Below are 12,170 nucleotides of genomic sequence, written 5' to 3'. Positions count from 1 at the left end.
ATAGCAGCCCCTCACAAGTAATTAGCATCAAAATCAATATTTACTTTAATAAAATTCCTGGATCTTCCCTGTTGCACAAATGCAAACTTTTACACAAGTGTGTAGAAAAGCAGAAAAGGTCAGTTACCTGGACCCTGGATTCATCCATTCATTCATGCCTACAGCCATCTAGGACCCTGAACTTTTAGCTCCACTGCATTAGGAGCACAGCCACTTGAAGTATCACTACTACTGATAGGAAGTGATGTTTTGAGTATCAGTGCCATCATTACCTGGACTGATACAAAAAAAAAACTAAAAGGGATCCATCTCCTTAGGTCACATCCATGAAAACGTTGGTTAACATACTGACATATTTGCATCTGTGCTGCTGTTTGTTTGCAGTCAGGACCTCTTCAGTTCAGAGCATTCACAGTCTGAACCATTAGAAACTCCCTGCTCTTTAAACATGCATGTGATTAAGTCATCAACAGGGGATGGTAAACAGAAATGTCTCGTATCTGGGACATTATTTGGTTATCATTAAAATATATTCAGAAGTAACCTATTGATTATGCATTATGTGATACATCAGCTGTTAAAAGCAATAAAAGGTATTGATATGGTCTTGATAGTGGTGATGGTGGTGATCCTGGCCCTGGGATTACTTGATACTTGATGTCGAGTTGAAGCTGTAACAAGTTGAGACTGTGGGAGAGAGACGGGCTCCTGACTCATTAGTCAGTGTGTTTTGAGGTGAGCCAAGCTGTCGGGTTCTGCGAGAACATGAAGGTGAGGCCGTTCCCCCGATAAGACGGGGAGGATTGAGTTTCAGCCGGCCGGCCTCTTTAATGACCCCTTTCCCTGGCCGACACTCAGCCCACCAACAACAACAGAGCCTGTGATCCGGAGCGGCCCTCCTTTCACATTCCTTCCAGACTCCGAGGCCTGAAAGAGCCTCCAATCTGTCGGACATCTGCAGCCGGTCTTACCTTGTCATTAGAGATAGACCACTCGCTCGGCCCGCCACGGACACAGCTCGCTGCCAACTTTCCCTCTGCCCTGACTGGCTCTCAGGGGACCCGGGGTAGAGCTGGGACCTCGTGTTGGGAACCCCCAGGGGGGTGGAAACCCCACCATCGTTACTGGAGTGGGGCGGATCGGGGTGGAGGAGGAGGTGGGGGTTCATCTCTAGGGAGCTGTCGGTCTCCTTTTGTTCCTGAGGAGAGAGGGAGCTGGAGGAGGATGGTCAGACTGGTTTAACTGGTAACTGAGCTAAAGACTGAGGCGGCTGTCAAACAGCGGAGAGGAAACTTTAACAAGTCCTGGTTTATTCAGTCGATCCTGAATCCGACACCTGAGAGAAAACACACAAGATTTCCTGGAAAAGCAGCAGATTCAATGAAGAGAAACAGATTTAAACAGAAACCGACGGAGGACAGCTGCAACACTTTGTTCATTTCTCTGAACTGAACTAGACCAACCAAACTTTTATATATATTATACTTACATCTGTCTGCCCACACCATTTAAAGATAATTATGTGTGACAATATTTATTTGAATGGAAGAGTTTAGATGTTTGATCAGGGACAGTTGCAACATATAACATATTGTTTTATAGTAATATTATAGTGTTACTAATGTAATAATATTTATCAAAGAACAGTTTTGTTCAGTGTAGATCATAAGTTATCCTTGAGTCAAAATAGACACAATTTATCGATTTAACCGATGAACAAATAGGTGAATATATCATAAGACCATGAGTTACTTACAAAATAATTCTCAAAATAACTTGTTTGTATTTACTCGTCAAACCTCTCGTATCTGGACATAATTAGCTGCATATTTTGAATCTAGCATGTTGAGACACACTCTTGTGTGATCTTCAATAACTGTCCCCTCCCTGTCAGCCTTGACAGAACGTCATGCTGACCATGTCATTTAGAAGTCAACAAAACAATGATTCAAACTAAGTTTTGACTCATTCAAACAAAAAGTCAGAACCGTTTGACAAGAATACAGCTCATGAAAAAAAAACTTTCATGCCTCCAAAACAAGTTTTTTTTTCTTCAGTAAATGCAGTAGCAGATGTTTAATATGTCTTCTGTCTTCCTGATGGGGGGGACGGTCTAACTGAGCATGTCCTGTGTGAGTGTCATCATGCTAGCATGTTTCTGAGTGGAAGATCAGTCCGACAACCCTCCCCAGTCTCCCCTACCATGAATCAATACTTAACAAATCCTAAATGTAGTTTGCATAGGTTATAACAGACAGTATGTCATATGATGTCAATTAACAACTGAGAGCTTTAAAAACTATGACACCTGTGGCACCAGGTACCAAACCAAACATCCACTCTTGAAATATCCACCTGTAGCCACCAAATCAATATGAAGATTTTATGGTTGTGTTTAGGCCTCTTTTGTGACCAAACCACCCTTCACCACCACCCGCCTGACCTCTGACCTGCATCTTGTGTGTGGTACAAGAATATCACTCCTCTGTCACATGAGAAGATGTCGCCACTGGAAATAATCCAGCAAGCATTATTGTATTCCTCCAAACAAGAGTAATTGTTTGTACGTTAATGTAGTTTGTTAGTTTGTTTGTTAGACCCTTCTCTGACATGGTGGCATGTAATGAGCTGTTGGCGGTGATGGTGTTTGGACACAGTCACTGTCTTCCTGTTATCTTTTTGTTAAGAATCCATAAATCAAGGAATAGAAGGCTGAAAAATCATGGGTGGACACTCTACTTTGATATAACACAGAGCAGGAGCTTCTAATGGATTCTGCTTCCAAATTATGTTGTTACTGTGGAAATTAAGAAGTCCTCATTATCATTGCTGGAACACATTTTGATTGGGTCATATGTTGGTTTTGTTTTTAATCACATATCCATCTCCTAGTCATGAAGTTTAACTCTATACAACATCAGAAAAATCTGATCTTGTCTGATTCAGTCTTCTGCCCAGCGATTAGTCCAGGCCATGGTTACCTCGCAGTTCGACTTCTGTACTGCTCTTCTGGTGGACTTCCACAATGCACTCCACTAACTACCCATGACCCCTGAGTCAGACTCAGTCTCTAATGCTGTGTTCTGGTCTGTGGTTCCCTGATGGTGGAACCAACCCCTGAAGTTGTAGAACTGAGTCCTGACACCGAGGTCTCTACTGACCTGAAGCTTCAGGGATGAACCTCACCATGAGTCTGTGAGTCTGACAGAGCAGTGAATGTAATGTAATAAAGTTTTTTTTAAATGGGTCTGAATGTAGATGTGAGCTTTCACCGGGAGCAGATTGTAAATAAAGACAACTCAGACACATCTGTGAATCAGTTTTTTTTTGTGTTAGTTTTCACAGCTTTCAGTCAGTTACAGTTTTCTCAGTACCTTCTGTACAAGTTCATAAACACTACAGCACACAGACAACCTGTCAGAGAGAACAGTTTGACACAGTCAGCTGCTGGGTTGTTTATATGAAATATTTGTGGACGTTTATGGCAGCAGAGTTTTGCACCAAATTCAGTTCATTTAAGTTAAATCATGTGATCTGTGGAACCATGAAACCATGGAAAGATCTGTCATCAGCTTTTTGCACATGAAAGTTTCACATTTTATATAATACAGATGTGATGTTCAGATGTTTCACACTTCAAATCAAAGACTTTATACATGAAAATAATAATTTCTCATGTCATGTCACATGTGACACGTCTATATGTGAAACATGTGAAATACACATTTCATTGTCACTGTCCAGTGAAAACTGTGTGTCTCCAGTTTGTGATTTTGATTTTGTCAGATGAACCAAAGGACAAAGTGTTTCTGTGTGGATTCACAAATGTCTCTAAACTGAATGAATTTTAAAAAAGGATTGTATTATCTGAAAAATACTGTGTCACAACATGGTTTTCACAGGGCAGTGAGGAGGCTGTGCAATGTCCAAAAGCCATATGTCAGTATGAGAATTTATCACATGTGAAATGTTGTTCAACACGTGATAAATTCATGTGGGATTTTGAAACTCGACTGTTTGTGTCTATGGTTCATATGTGTGGTAAAAACTGTGGTGCTGTTTGTGGTTGTTCACAGATTCAGTACATTCTTACCTGGTGCACAAAAATGCTTTGTCTTTAGTTGGTACACTGGTTGAATGTGTTTAAAAACCAACTTGTACTAATTTGAACTAATAAACTGATGATGTGAAACACAGTTAACAACAACGGCACTGACATCTTTTAAAAATTCACATCAAATCACGACATCACCAAATCCTCTGACCAGTCAGTGCCAGTTTTAACAGCAGATTGTTTCACTGTTTTATCTCATTTTTTGCATTTACTTTAAGGTAACATGTAATCTGTAGTTACTTCCTTTACTTTAATAATATCCTGCTACAGTCAGTGAAGGTGTGGTTTGTTCTGAGGCAGTTGTCACTTCGTGGCAGCGGGTGGCAGTTTCACTGACAAACTAAATAACACATCAGGCAGTCCTGTTAATTTTCAATGTTACACTCATTATAAGTTGCCTCTAATCAGCTAGGTACCTAAAATGTAAACTGTTCTGTAATGCCCACAGTGTGACTCTAGTTGTAAATCTTATAACAAACTGGGTAGTCTCTGGTACCACTGTTTCCATTACTCTTGTATTCTAAACACTTCCAAATGCGAAACGTTGAACAAAGGCCAACTGAGCTTTTTTGAAATCAGATCCTTATTGATGCCAGAATCTTAATTTTTCAACAAACAAAAGGCAACTAATCAGAGGGACAATATTCCCTTATCGTAACAAGATCTTTGAGGGCAGTTTAAGAACTGTTCATATGGGCCTAAAATGTCACCCAAGGGCCTTTTTAAGGCCTTTGTTTTGCTGCTCACATTGTCTTGTATGATCAGTACCTCAGCACCCAGAACAAAACCTTAAATTTTGGCCTGAGACACTTGTTCTCAACTATGAGAGGGAACCTGAAGTTCCTCTAAGGTCCTTCTGAAGGGAGACCATCAAGCTGCCTATGGTCCTTGTCTGGGCACCCAGGTAAAGTTCCACCTTCCCTCTGTGTCCTTTCTGACAAAGGCTTGTCCCTGGGGGAAGCTGTGAGTCTTGACACTGCTGGATGGGCTGAGAGACATACTGAACGCCAAATCTGTGCGGCCACGAGGTGTCTGAGGCGTGGCAGGAGGCTGAGATCCTGCTGACAGGCTTGTTGTGCTGCAGCCTCGAACGGGCATCCAGGGTTGGTTTGAAACTGGAGTTGAAGATGAAATGGGAGATAGAAGGATTCTTTCTCCTGATGAACTGAACTGGATTGTGTCCTGTGATGGCGTCTGGCTGCCTGTCAGTGGAGACCAGTACACTGGATTTTCTGCTGGGTTGCCCTCCAGAGTTTGTGCTCGACACACAGCAGTGATAGGACAGATGTCTGCTCTGTCTGATGACTGGGTGAAGGGTAATTCTTCTGTTATTGGCGGAGATTGGAAGGTGGTTGATGTGTTATAGCTCCTGATCACAGCTTCAGAAGTCTCACAATGTTTGCTCAGGGCAGTGGCAGAACAGTCTGAGTGTTGACCTGGAGAAGTTATGCAGTTCTGAGCTGACTTAGCAAGATCACCATAGTCTTCTTCTTGGAATTTAGCAGCACTGTACCTATACTCAGGTTGATGTTTTGAGCTTTGACAGCAGCTGTGGGCAGAAGAGGGTGTAGAAGGGGCAACTGAAGGACTGAATGAGTTGGGAGTGTATCCAGAGGACGAGGAGGAGACTGCAGCATCATAAACTAAACTTCTGAGGCTGCATCCAGGTGAGGACAAGGAGTCGTTGGATGTATCGATGGTGTCTTGGTCCTTCAGTCCTAGTGTTCGTAGAACCCAGAGGTCCAGGTTTGGTTCTGAGGAGGCAGACGTCTCAGAGGACTCGGAGCAGAACTCTGCAGTGAGGTTCCTGCAGACTCTCTTGCTGATGGGCTGTGAGGCCACAAGCTGATGACCACAGTTCAGGAAAGGACCTTCGTCAACATACATCAGGTTTCTCTTCAGCTTCCTCCTCCCATCAACGGTTAATTTCTGGGGAGGGGGACAAGAACAGAGTGAGGTTATCTTCACACTGATGGTTTTATAACTGATGTCACCTTCATTAGATTTATAAGACTGACTGTGAGAAACATGCAGTGTTTTCAGTGTGGACTGATGCGTGACTGAGTGCTTCAGGCCTGAAACTTGTTTGAGACTGGTAAGTATGGCGTTCGTTTTTACTCTCAATTTTTCCTGCAATTTGAAACTTTATGGAAAACTAACATTTCACCAGTTTAACAGATTAAGGTCAGTTTTCTGGTGAGCACTGCTCATCTTAAGAAAGGAGTTATATAATGGTTAAAGCTTGAAAAAATAGCCCTTGTCATCAGTGTCATGAGGTCATCTCAGGTGTTTGAAAGATATTGGTTTTTAGGAAGCAGTGAGGGTCTTGGTGGGGTTTTGAACTCATGCTAGAGACTCAAAGTTAGGGTTTTAATCTGTCTGTGGTGAGTCTCAAAACTTTATAGTGGAAGAAAACAGTTGAAGGTTATGATGGAGAACAGACTTTAGCTTTTTCCTCGAGGGTCCTTGCGAATGAAGAGCCGAGGAACTCTCTGAGCTTGTTGTTCTCCTCCTGCAGTCTGGCCAGCTCCTCCTCTCTCTGCAGCAGAGTGTCCTGCAGCTGAAGACATGTTAAAAACACATAGTCACACTCTGTCCTGCAGGGATCCATGTGACCAAAATGCCCATGTTTCTGGTCTTTTTTTTCTTCTTTGGTAAAGAGGACAGATAAACTGGAACTGTATATATCTGGATCTAATGTGTCTGTGGTTATTGTTGTTGCAGTGAAACAATAAAGATACACCTGATTCAAGAAAGAGTGAAGTGTTGACATGATGTGCAGATGTTGGTACCTGTCTGTTTCTCTGGAGGTGAGGGGAGAGCTGCTCTGTCCACATCAGACCAGCAGGAGGAGAGGTGTTAAAGACACACTGAGACTCTGACACATAAACACAAACATAAGAGTACTGTTATTTCAACAATATAATCTCTGTCTACAGTGGTAACATAGTCCTTCTGTATCAGTACAAATTCAGCTTTCATGAGGCAAGAATTCATGTTGACGTCCTGCAGGTGGAGCCAAGATTAACTGTAGTTTTTAATGTCTGTTTACATCATGTGTTTAGATAATAATAATAATAATATGTTATTATCTGTTTTTTAATTCCACCACTCACCACCACCTAACTCACATTAGAAGAAGTCTTCTTTATTTCAGTAAAAGCAGCGTAAGTAGCATATAAGTAAAAGTACATAAGTGTTATTGTCTAAAGGCCACAGTGGTTTTATGCTTGGCCGACTCTAGTTGCTCCAGATCTAGCACCTCCTGCCTCACCCTGATGGCATCCTGCTGTTTTTGCTCTGGTCCTAAAACAAAATCCTTAACAATATTTTATACTCTTGGTATTTATTGTGGTTTTTTTGTGTAAGTTTTTTTTTTCTGCTTTTGTTAGACTGTTGTTGAACATTGTCCTGCCCAATGAGATCACTAAAGCACATTTGTAAAGTAACTCAACCGATCTAATCACAAGAGCTGCATCTGAAATGAGAAGAAGTATAAAGAAGTATAATGTACAAGTTCAAGTACCTCAAACTTTATAGCACTGGAGTAAATGTACTTAGTTTGTCTCCACCACAGGAAGTCAGTGTTGTGACCATAAACTTCTTGTTTTTCACTTTAACAGTCGTAACACTAACAACCACTAGCAGCACCTAGTGGACACCAGAGGAACTGCAGCAGTCACAGGTTTCACGCTGAGAATGAACCAGCTCAGAGTGACTTGATGAATGAAATCCACTGAGTGAGGAGACGTGGAGAAATTGAAAAGATGAATCTTCATATAAACTCCTCTGGATGTTTCTGCAGCAGCAGAGACAGATCTCTCATGTGGAACCTGCAGGAGCACTTGGTTACCCAGAGTTCACAGACAATACTGGGAGACTCTCCTGTGTGATGAATGAGCTGCCGACAGATGGTGTCCCACTCTGCTGAATGTGGCATTTACTGAGAGGTAGAAATACTCCTTCATAAAGTGAAGAGCTCAGTCAGCAAAGACACAGGCAGCTGGAGAACAGTCCAGAAGTCCTGCCCGCCTCTTAACTACAGTCAGTAACTGTTCTTAAAGTCCTGAATGTTTCAACAGTGTTTCTATTGGGCTCTCATGACTCACATGATATTAGGCTGCCTCAACATCTGCTGCTCGTCATTAATAAAATGTTCTCCCATGTCATGTTGAACTTATTAAATCAACATTCCAACATTTAGAAAACAGGCCTACTCTTTTTCTTTAGTGTTAGATGTTCAGATCAAGATTTCTCTCCCATATGAAGCTACAGCCAAGACACAGTTAGCTTAGCTTAGCATAAAGACTGGGAACAAGGGAAAGAGCTAGCCTGGCTCTGTCCAAAGGAAACAGGCTTCACCCACCAGCTCACTGATTAACATTTATTGGGATATTATTGTGATTATTTACTTTTTGCTCCATTACATTTATGTGGTAACTTTAGTTACTTCTCAAATTCAGATTATTATTAGAAATATAAATCAACTGATAAATTATGATGTATTATTATACTGTAGATTAACCTGACAGCTCCAACATTAAAGTGATGTGCACACTAATACATCAATAGTATATATCAATAATATATATTTTATTCTGAAATTTTGATGTTAATAATTTTGTACTAAATCAAGATTTTGAATGCAGGACTGTTACTTGTAATAGTGTATTTCTATACTTTGGTATGTAGTGTGAGCTGATTTCAGTCTAGTATCAGCTGGTTTCAGTTTAGTGTCAGCTGGTTTCAGTTTAGTGTCAGCTGGTTTCAGTTGATTTCTGTCTAGTGTCAGCCGGTTTCAGTCTAGTGTCAGCTGGTTTCAGTTGGTTTCAGTCTAGTCTCAGGTGGTATCAGTCTAGTGTCAGCTGGTTTCAGTCTAGTACTCTTTATCTGTTTTAATACAACTGAATTCACAATGAAGCTGTTCTCATTTACATGTTTTTCTGTTTCTGCTGTCATGACAACGGAGCAAGTTAAAAACAGTGACTGAAACCTGGTCCATTAAGACGACATGTTAACCAGCAGTCACTTCAAGCTGCTGCTAAAGTCCTCTCTGCCACTCCCTGAACAGAGTAGACACACACAGACACAGACAGGAGAACTGGAGACTCTCTTCTTTGGACAGTAGCTGAGGTTTGTCCAAAAAGTTGCTAAAGGGATCTGTAAATGAAAACTGTTGTGGATCCACTGCAAACGCCTCCTGACGACCAGCTGGCTGTAGCTTCATATTTACTGTACAGACAGGAGAGTGGGATCAGTCTGACTATAAGAAACAAAACAAACAAGTGTATTTTAGAGCCTGTCCTGTAACAAACGAGCCCACAGGTCGTATGTGCAGCAGGGTATTATGACCCATAGTTAGGTTTTGTTGCTAGGCAACATCTAGTGGTTGTAGTAATGATGACAGGAGCAAAGGGAAAAGTGCGGTGACGTAGTTTATACAGCGACCACGTCAGGAAGAGGTTGGGGTGGATGGATGAATATGACACAGGAGAGCTGTCTTTGATTCCCATGTGAAAGTAGCAGTTTATGTTGTTTCTATTATTCATGACCGTTTGTTGTTATTATTGTAACCATGACAACCAAGGTCTGGTATGCCGGCCGCCATAAGGGAAATGTTTCAGGAGACACTGTTATTGGTCTTATCAGAGGTTGTTGGTTGTTCAGGTTGGAGGACTGGTTTCTGTAATGTTAAACTGTTCTTTTGAATTCATGGAATCTAACTAAGTACACTTACTCAACTACTGTACTATAGTATAATATCTAGGTACAAAGTACTACTTACAAGGTACTCTACTTAACTTTTCGTTTGACAGTTAATTTGCAGATTAAGAAAAAAAACTGTCCTCAATGAAACTACTCAACAGTTTATTATGTGGCTACATTAGCTCTTCTGCTTAAATATAATTAATCAGTAATAATAATTATGTAATGACAGAACAATAACAGTCCATAGGGGATCACTCTGCAGTTTTACCTTTGGTACTTTGGGTACATGTTGTTGTTACAGTTTCTAACTCAGTAAAACTCTGAACGCAGGACTTTAATTTGTAACATTGTGGTTCTGAAGTCCAGGATCTGCAGCCAGATTAAATGTACTGCTGCTCTGAGCTGGACTCACCCCACACACTCGATGGCTCGTGCTGCTTCTCTCCCAGGTCCCTGAGGTCACGGGGGTCACAGGGGTCATGGGCCCAAACAGAGGCCAAGGTTTCCATGGAAACGTCAACAGTGTCAGGGCCAAGGGCCAAATCCTGGAGCCTGAGGTGGTGATGATGATGATGATGAAGAGGAGGAGGAGGAGGAGAGGGATTCCCTACAGAGAGACAGAGAGAGTTTGTGTGTGAATGAAGGAAAGGGAGGGAGGGTGTGTGTGTGTGTGTGTGTGTGTGTGTGTGTGCGTGTGTGTGCTCAGCAGTGCCAGCTGACCGTGTGTTGATATGGTGATGATCAACACTTCACTCACAATTTAGGGTCCAGACAAAAAATCTCTCTTCCTAACATTGGAGATTTAAACTAAATAACACACACACACACACACACACACACACACACACACAAAACACAAAACACTACATGACCAAAAATATGTAGACACCTGAACTTTCCCTACAGATGCTGAACCAGCTGCAGGGATTTGCTCCCATTCAGACACATTAGAGCATCAGTGAGGTTGAACACTGATGGTGGTGATGAGGTCTGACTCTCAGCTGGTGGTCCAGGTGTTGGGTGGGGCTAAGGTCAGAGCTCTGTGCAGACCAGTCAGGTTCTTCCACAACAAGGAAAACCATTTCCTTCTGGCTTTGTGCAAGGACACAGGAAAGGGACAAACACAAACTGCTGACACAAAGCTAAAGAAAACTATTGTCTAAAATATCAAAAAAGAAAGTCCTTTCAGTGGAACCAGGAGGCGTAAACAGACAAGGGGGTCCACACACTTTAGCCCACAGGAATCTGACACAGTTATCTCACAAACACAGACTGTAAGTCTCTGAAGAAAAATTGTGGGAATTTTCAAGTAATCTCTAAGAAAAAATAAGGAAAAGTTTGCATCTATGTATCTACATATTATTTTATAGATGTTCATTGTATATTTTACATATTAGATTAAATACATGGATGGAAAATAAATCTTGAGTAGTGGACTGAATAATGAATAATTTTAGTTTTCTCAATCAGGTGCAGGTCGTGTCTGTTAGTACTGTTACATAAATACTGTGCAGAACAGGTTGAGCTGCTGTTGTTTTATTGGAACATCACTGTTACAACAGTAATCATCATTCATCTTAGCCTGTGTATGTCTGTGTCTTAACCTGTCTGCTCTCAACCAGACTCCATTCAAAAAAACATCCATCAAACAGACCTTCTGAAGCTGCCAGTAAAAACACTTGTCACCAAACTACCCGACTGCAGGTTAGTCAACTTATATTTCATATTTATTAAAACTAAGACATGAACTCCTGTGAACTCACTGAGGGTGAGAAATACTCCTGAGATCTTCCTCTTCAGACTGCACGTGTTGCGCCAGGCTGTGCGTAAAAGCGCGCTGAGGACTCTCCGCGCAGGCGACAGCAAACCAAAAAAAGGCAAAAAAAAAAAAAAAAAAGAAGAAGAAAAGATTATAATCACGTTTATTTCTGCTCGTGAATCCTGAATGAACGTGTATTTAAAGAATCCTGACAGAAGATATGAGGCGGTGAAATATCCTGACGCACTGAGGAGGACTCCGGTGTGAGAGTCACCGCGGACTGAAGCAGAGGAAAACCTGCAGCAGCTCGACCGCAGACAGACAGACAGGTGTGTGTGTGTGTGTGTGTGTGTGTGTGTGTGTGTGTCTGTGTGATGACAGATCTCTCTGTCCAATCAGCTGGTTGGTCGGAGCCGGTGACGCTCTCGGTCCTCTCTCCGCTTCAGAGTTGAGCTAATTCGGTCAGTCAGGTATGAAAACCCGGGAAGAAACACCAGCTTCATGAAAACATAAACTAGTTATTAGTTCTACACATGTTTGGAACATACTGGGTTTTCAGTACAGTGGATGTGTCACGACAGACTAGGG

At 41.8% G+C, this 12,170-nt stretch overlaps 1 protein-coding gene across 1 annotated transcript; it reads right to left on the bottom strand.

The window, feature by feature from the left end:
• Window positions 1–2,486: 2,486 nt before the first annotated feature.
• gmnc (geminin coiled-coil domain containing) lies at window positions 2,487–11,905 on the bottom strand. The gene is made up of 5 exons (XM_071496732.1): window positions 11,587–11,905; window positions 10,236–10,430; window positions 6,907–6,992; window positions 6,558–6,674; window positions 2,487–6,043 (listed from the first exon to the last, which is right to left on the bottom strand). Exons 2-5 carry the CDS (start codon window positions 10,330–10,332, stop codon window positions 4,994–4,996), a joined length of 1,350 nt encoding a protein of 449 aa, XP_071352833.1. The 5' UTR covers window positions 10,333–10,430; window positions 11,587–11,905; the 3' UTR covers window positions 2,487–4,993.
• Window positions 11,906–12,170: the final 265 nt, after the last annotated feature.

Source organism: Trachinotus anak, unplaced genomic scaffold (assembly GCF_046630095.1).
Source record: "Trachinotus anak isolate AG129_WGS33_773 ecotype Australia unplaced genomic scaffold, CSIRO_AGI_Tana_v1 ptg000014l, whole genome shotgun sequence".
Taxonomy (NCBI): Eukaryota; Metazoa; Chordata; class Actinopteri; order Carangiformes; family Carangidae; genus Trachinotus; species Trachinotus anak.
Note: the sequence above shows the minus strand (reverse complement) of the source record. Positions and strands in the feature narration are given on the sequence as shown.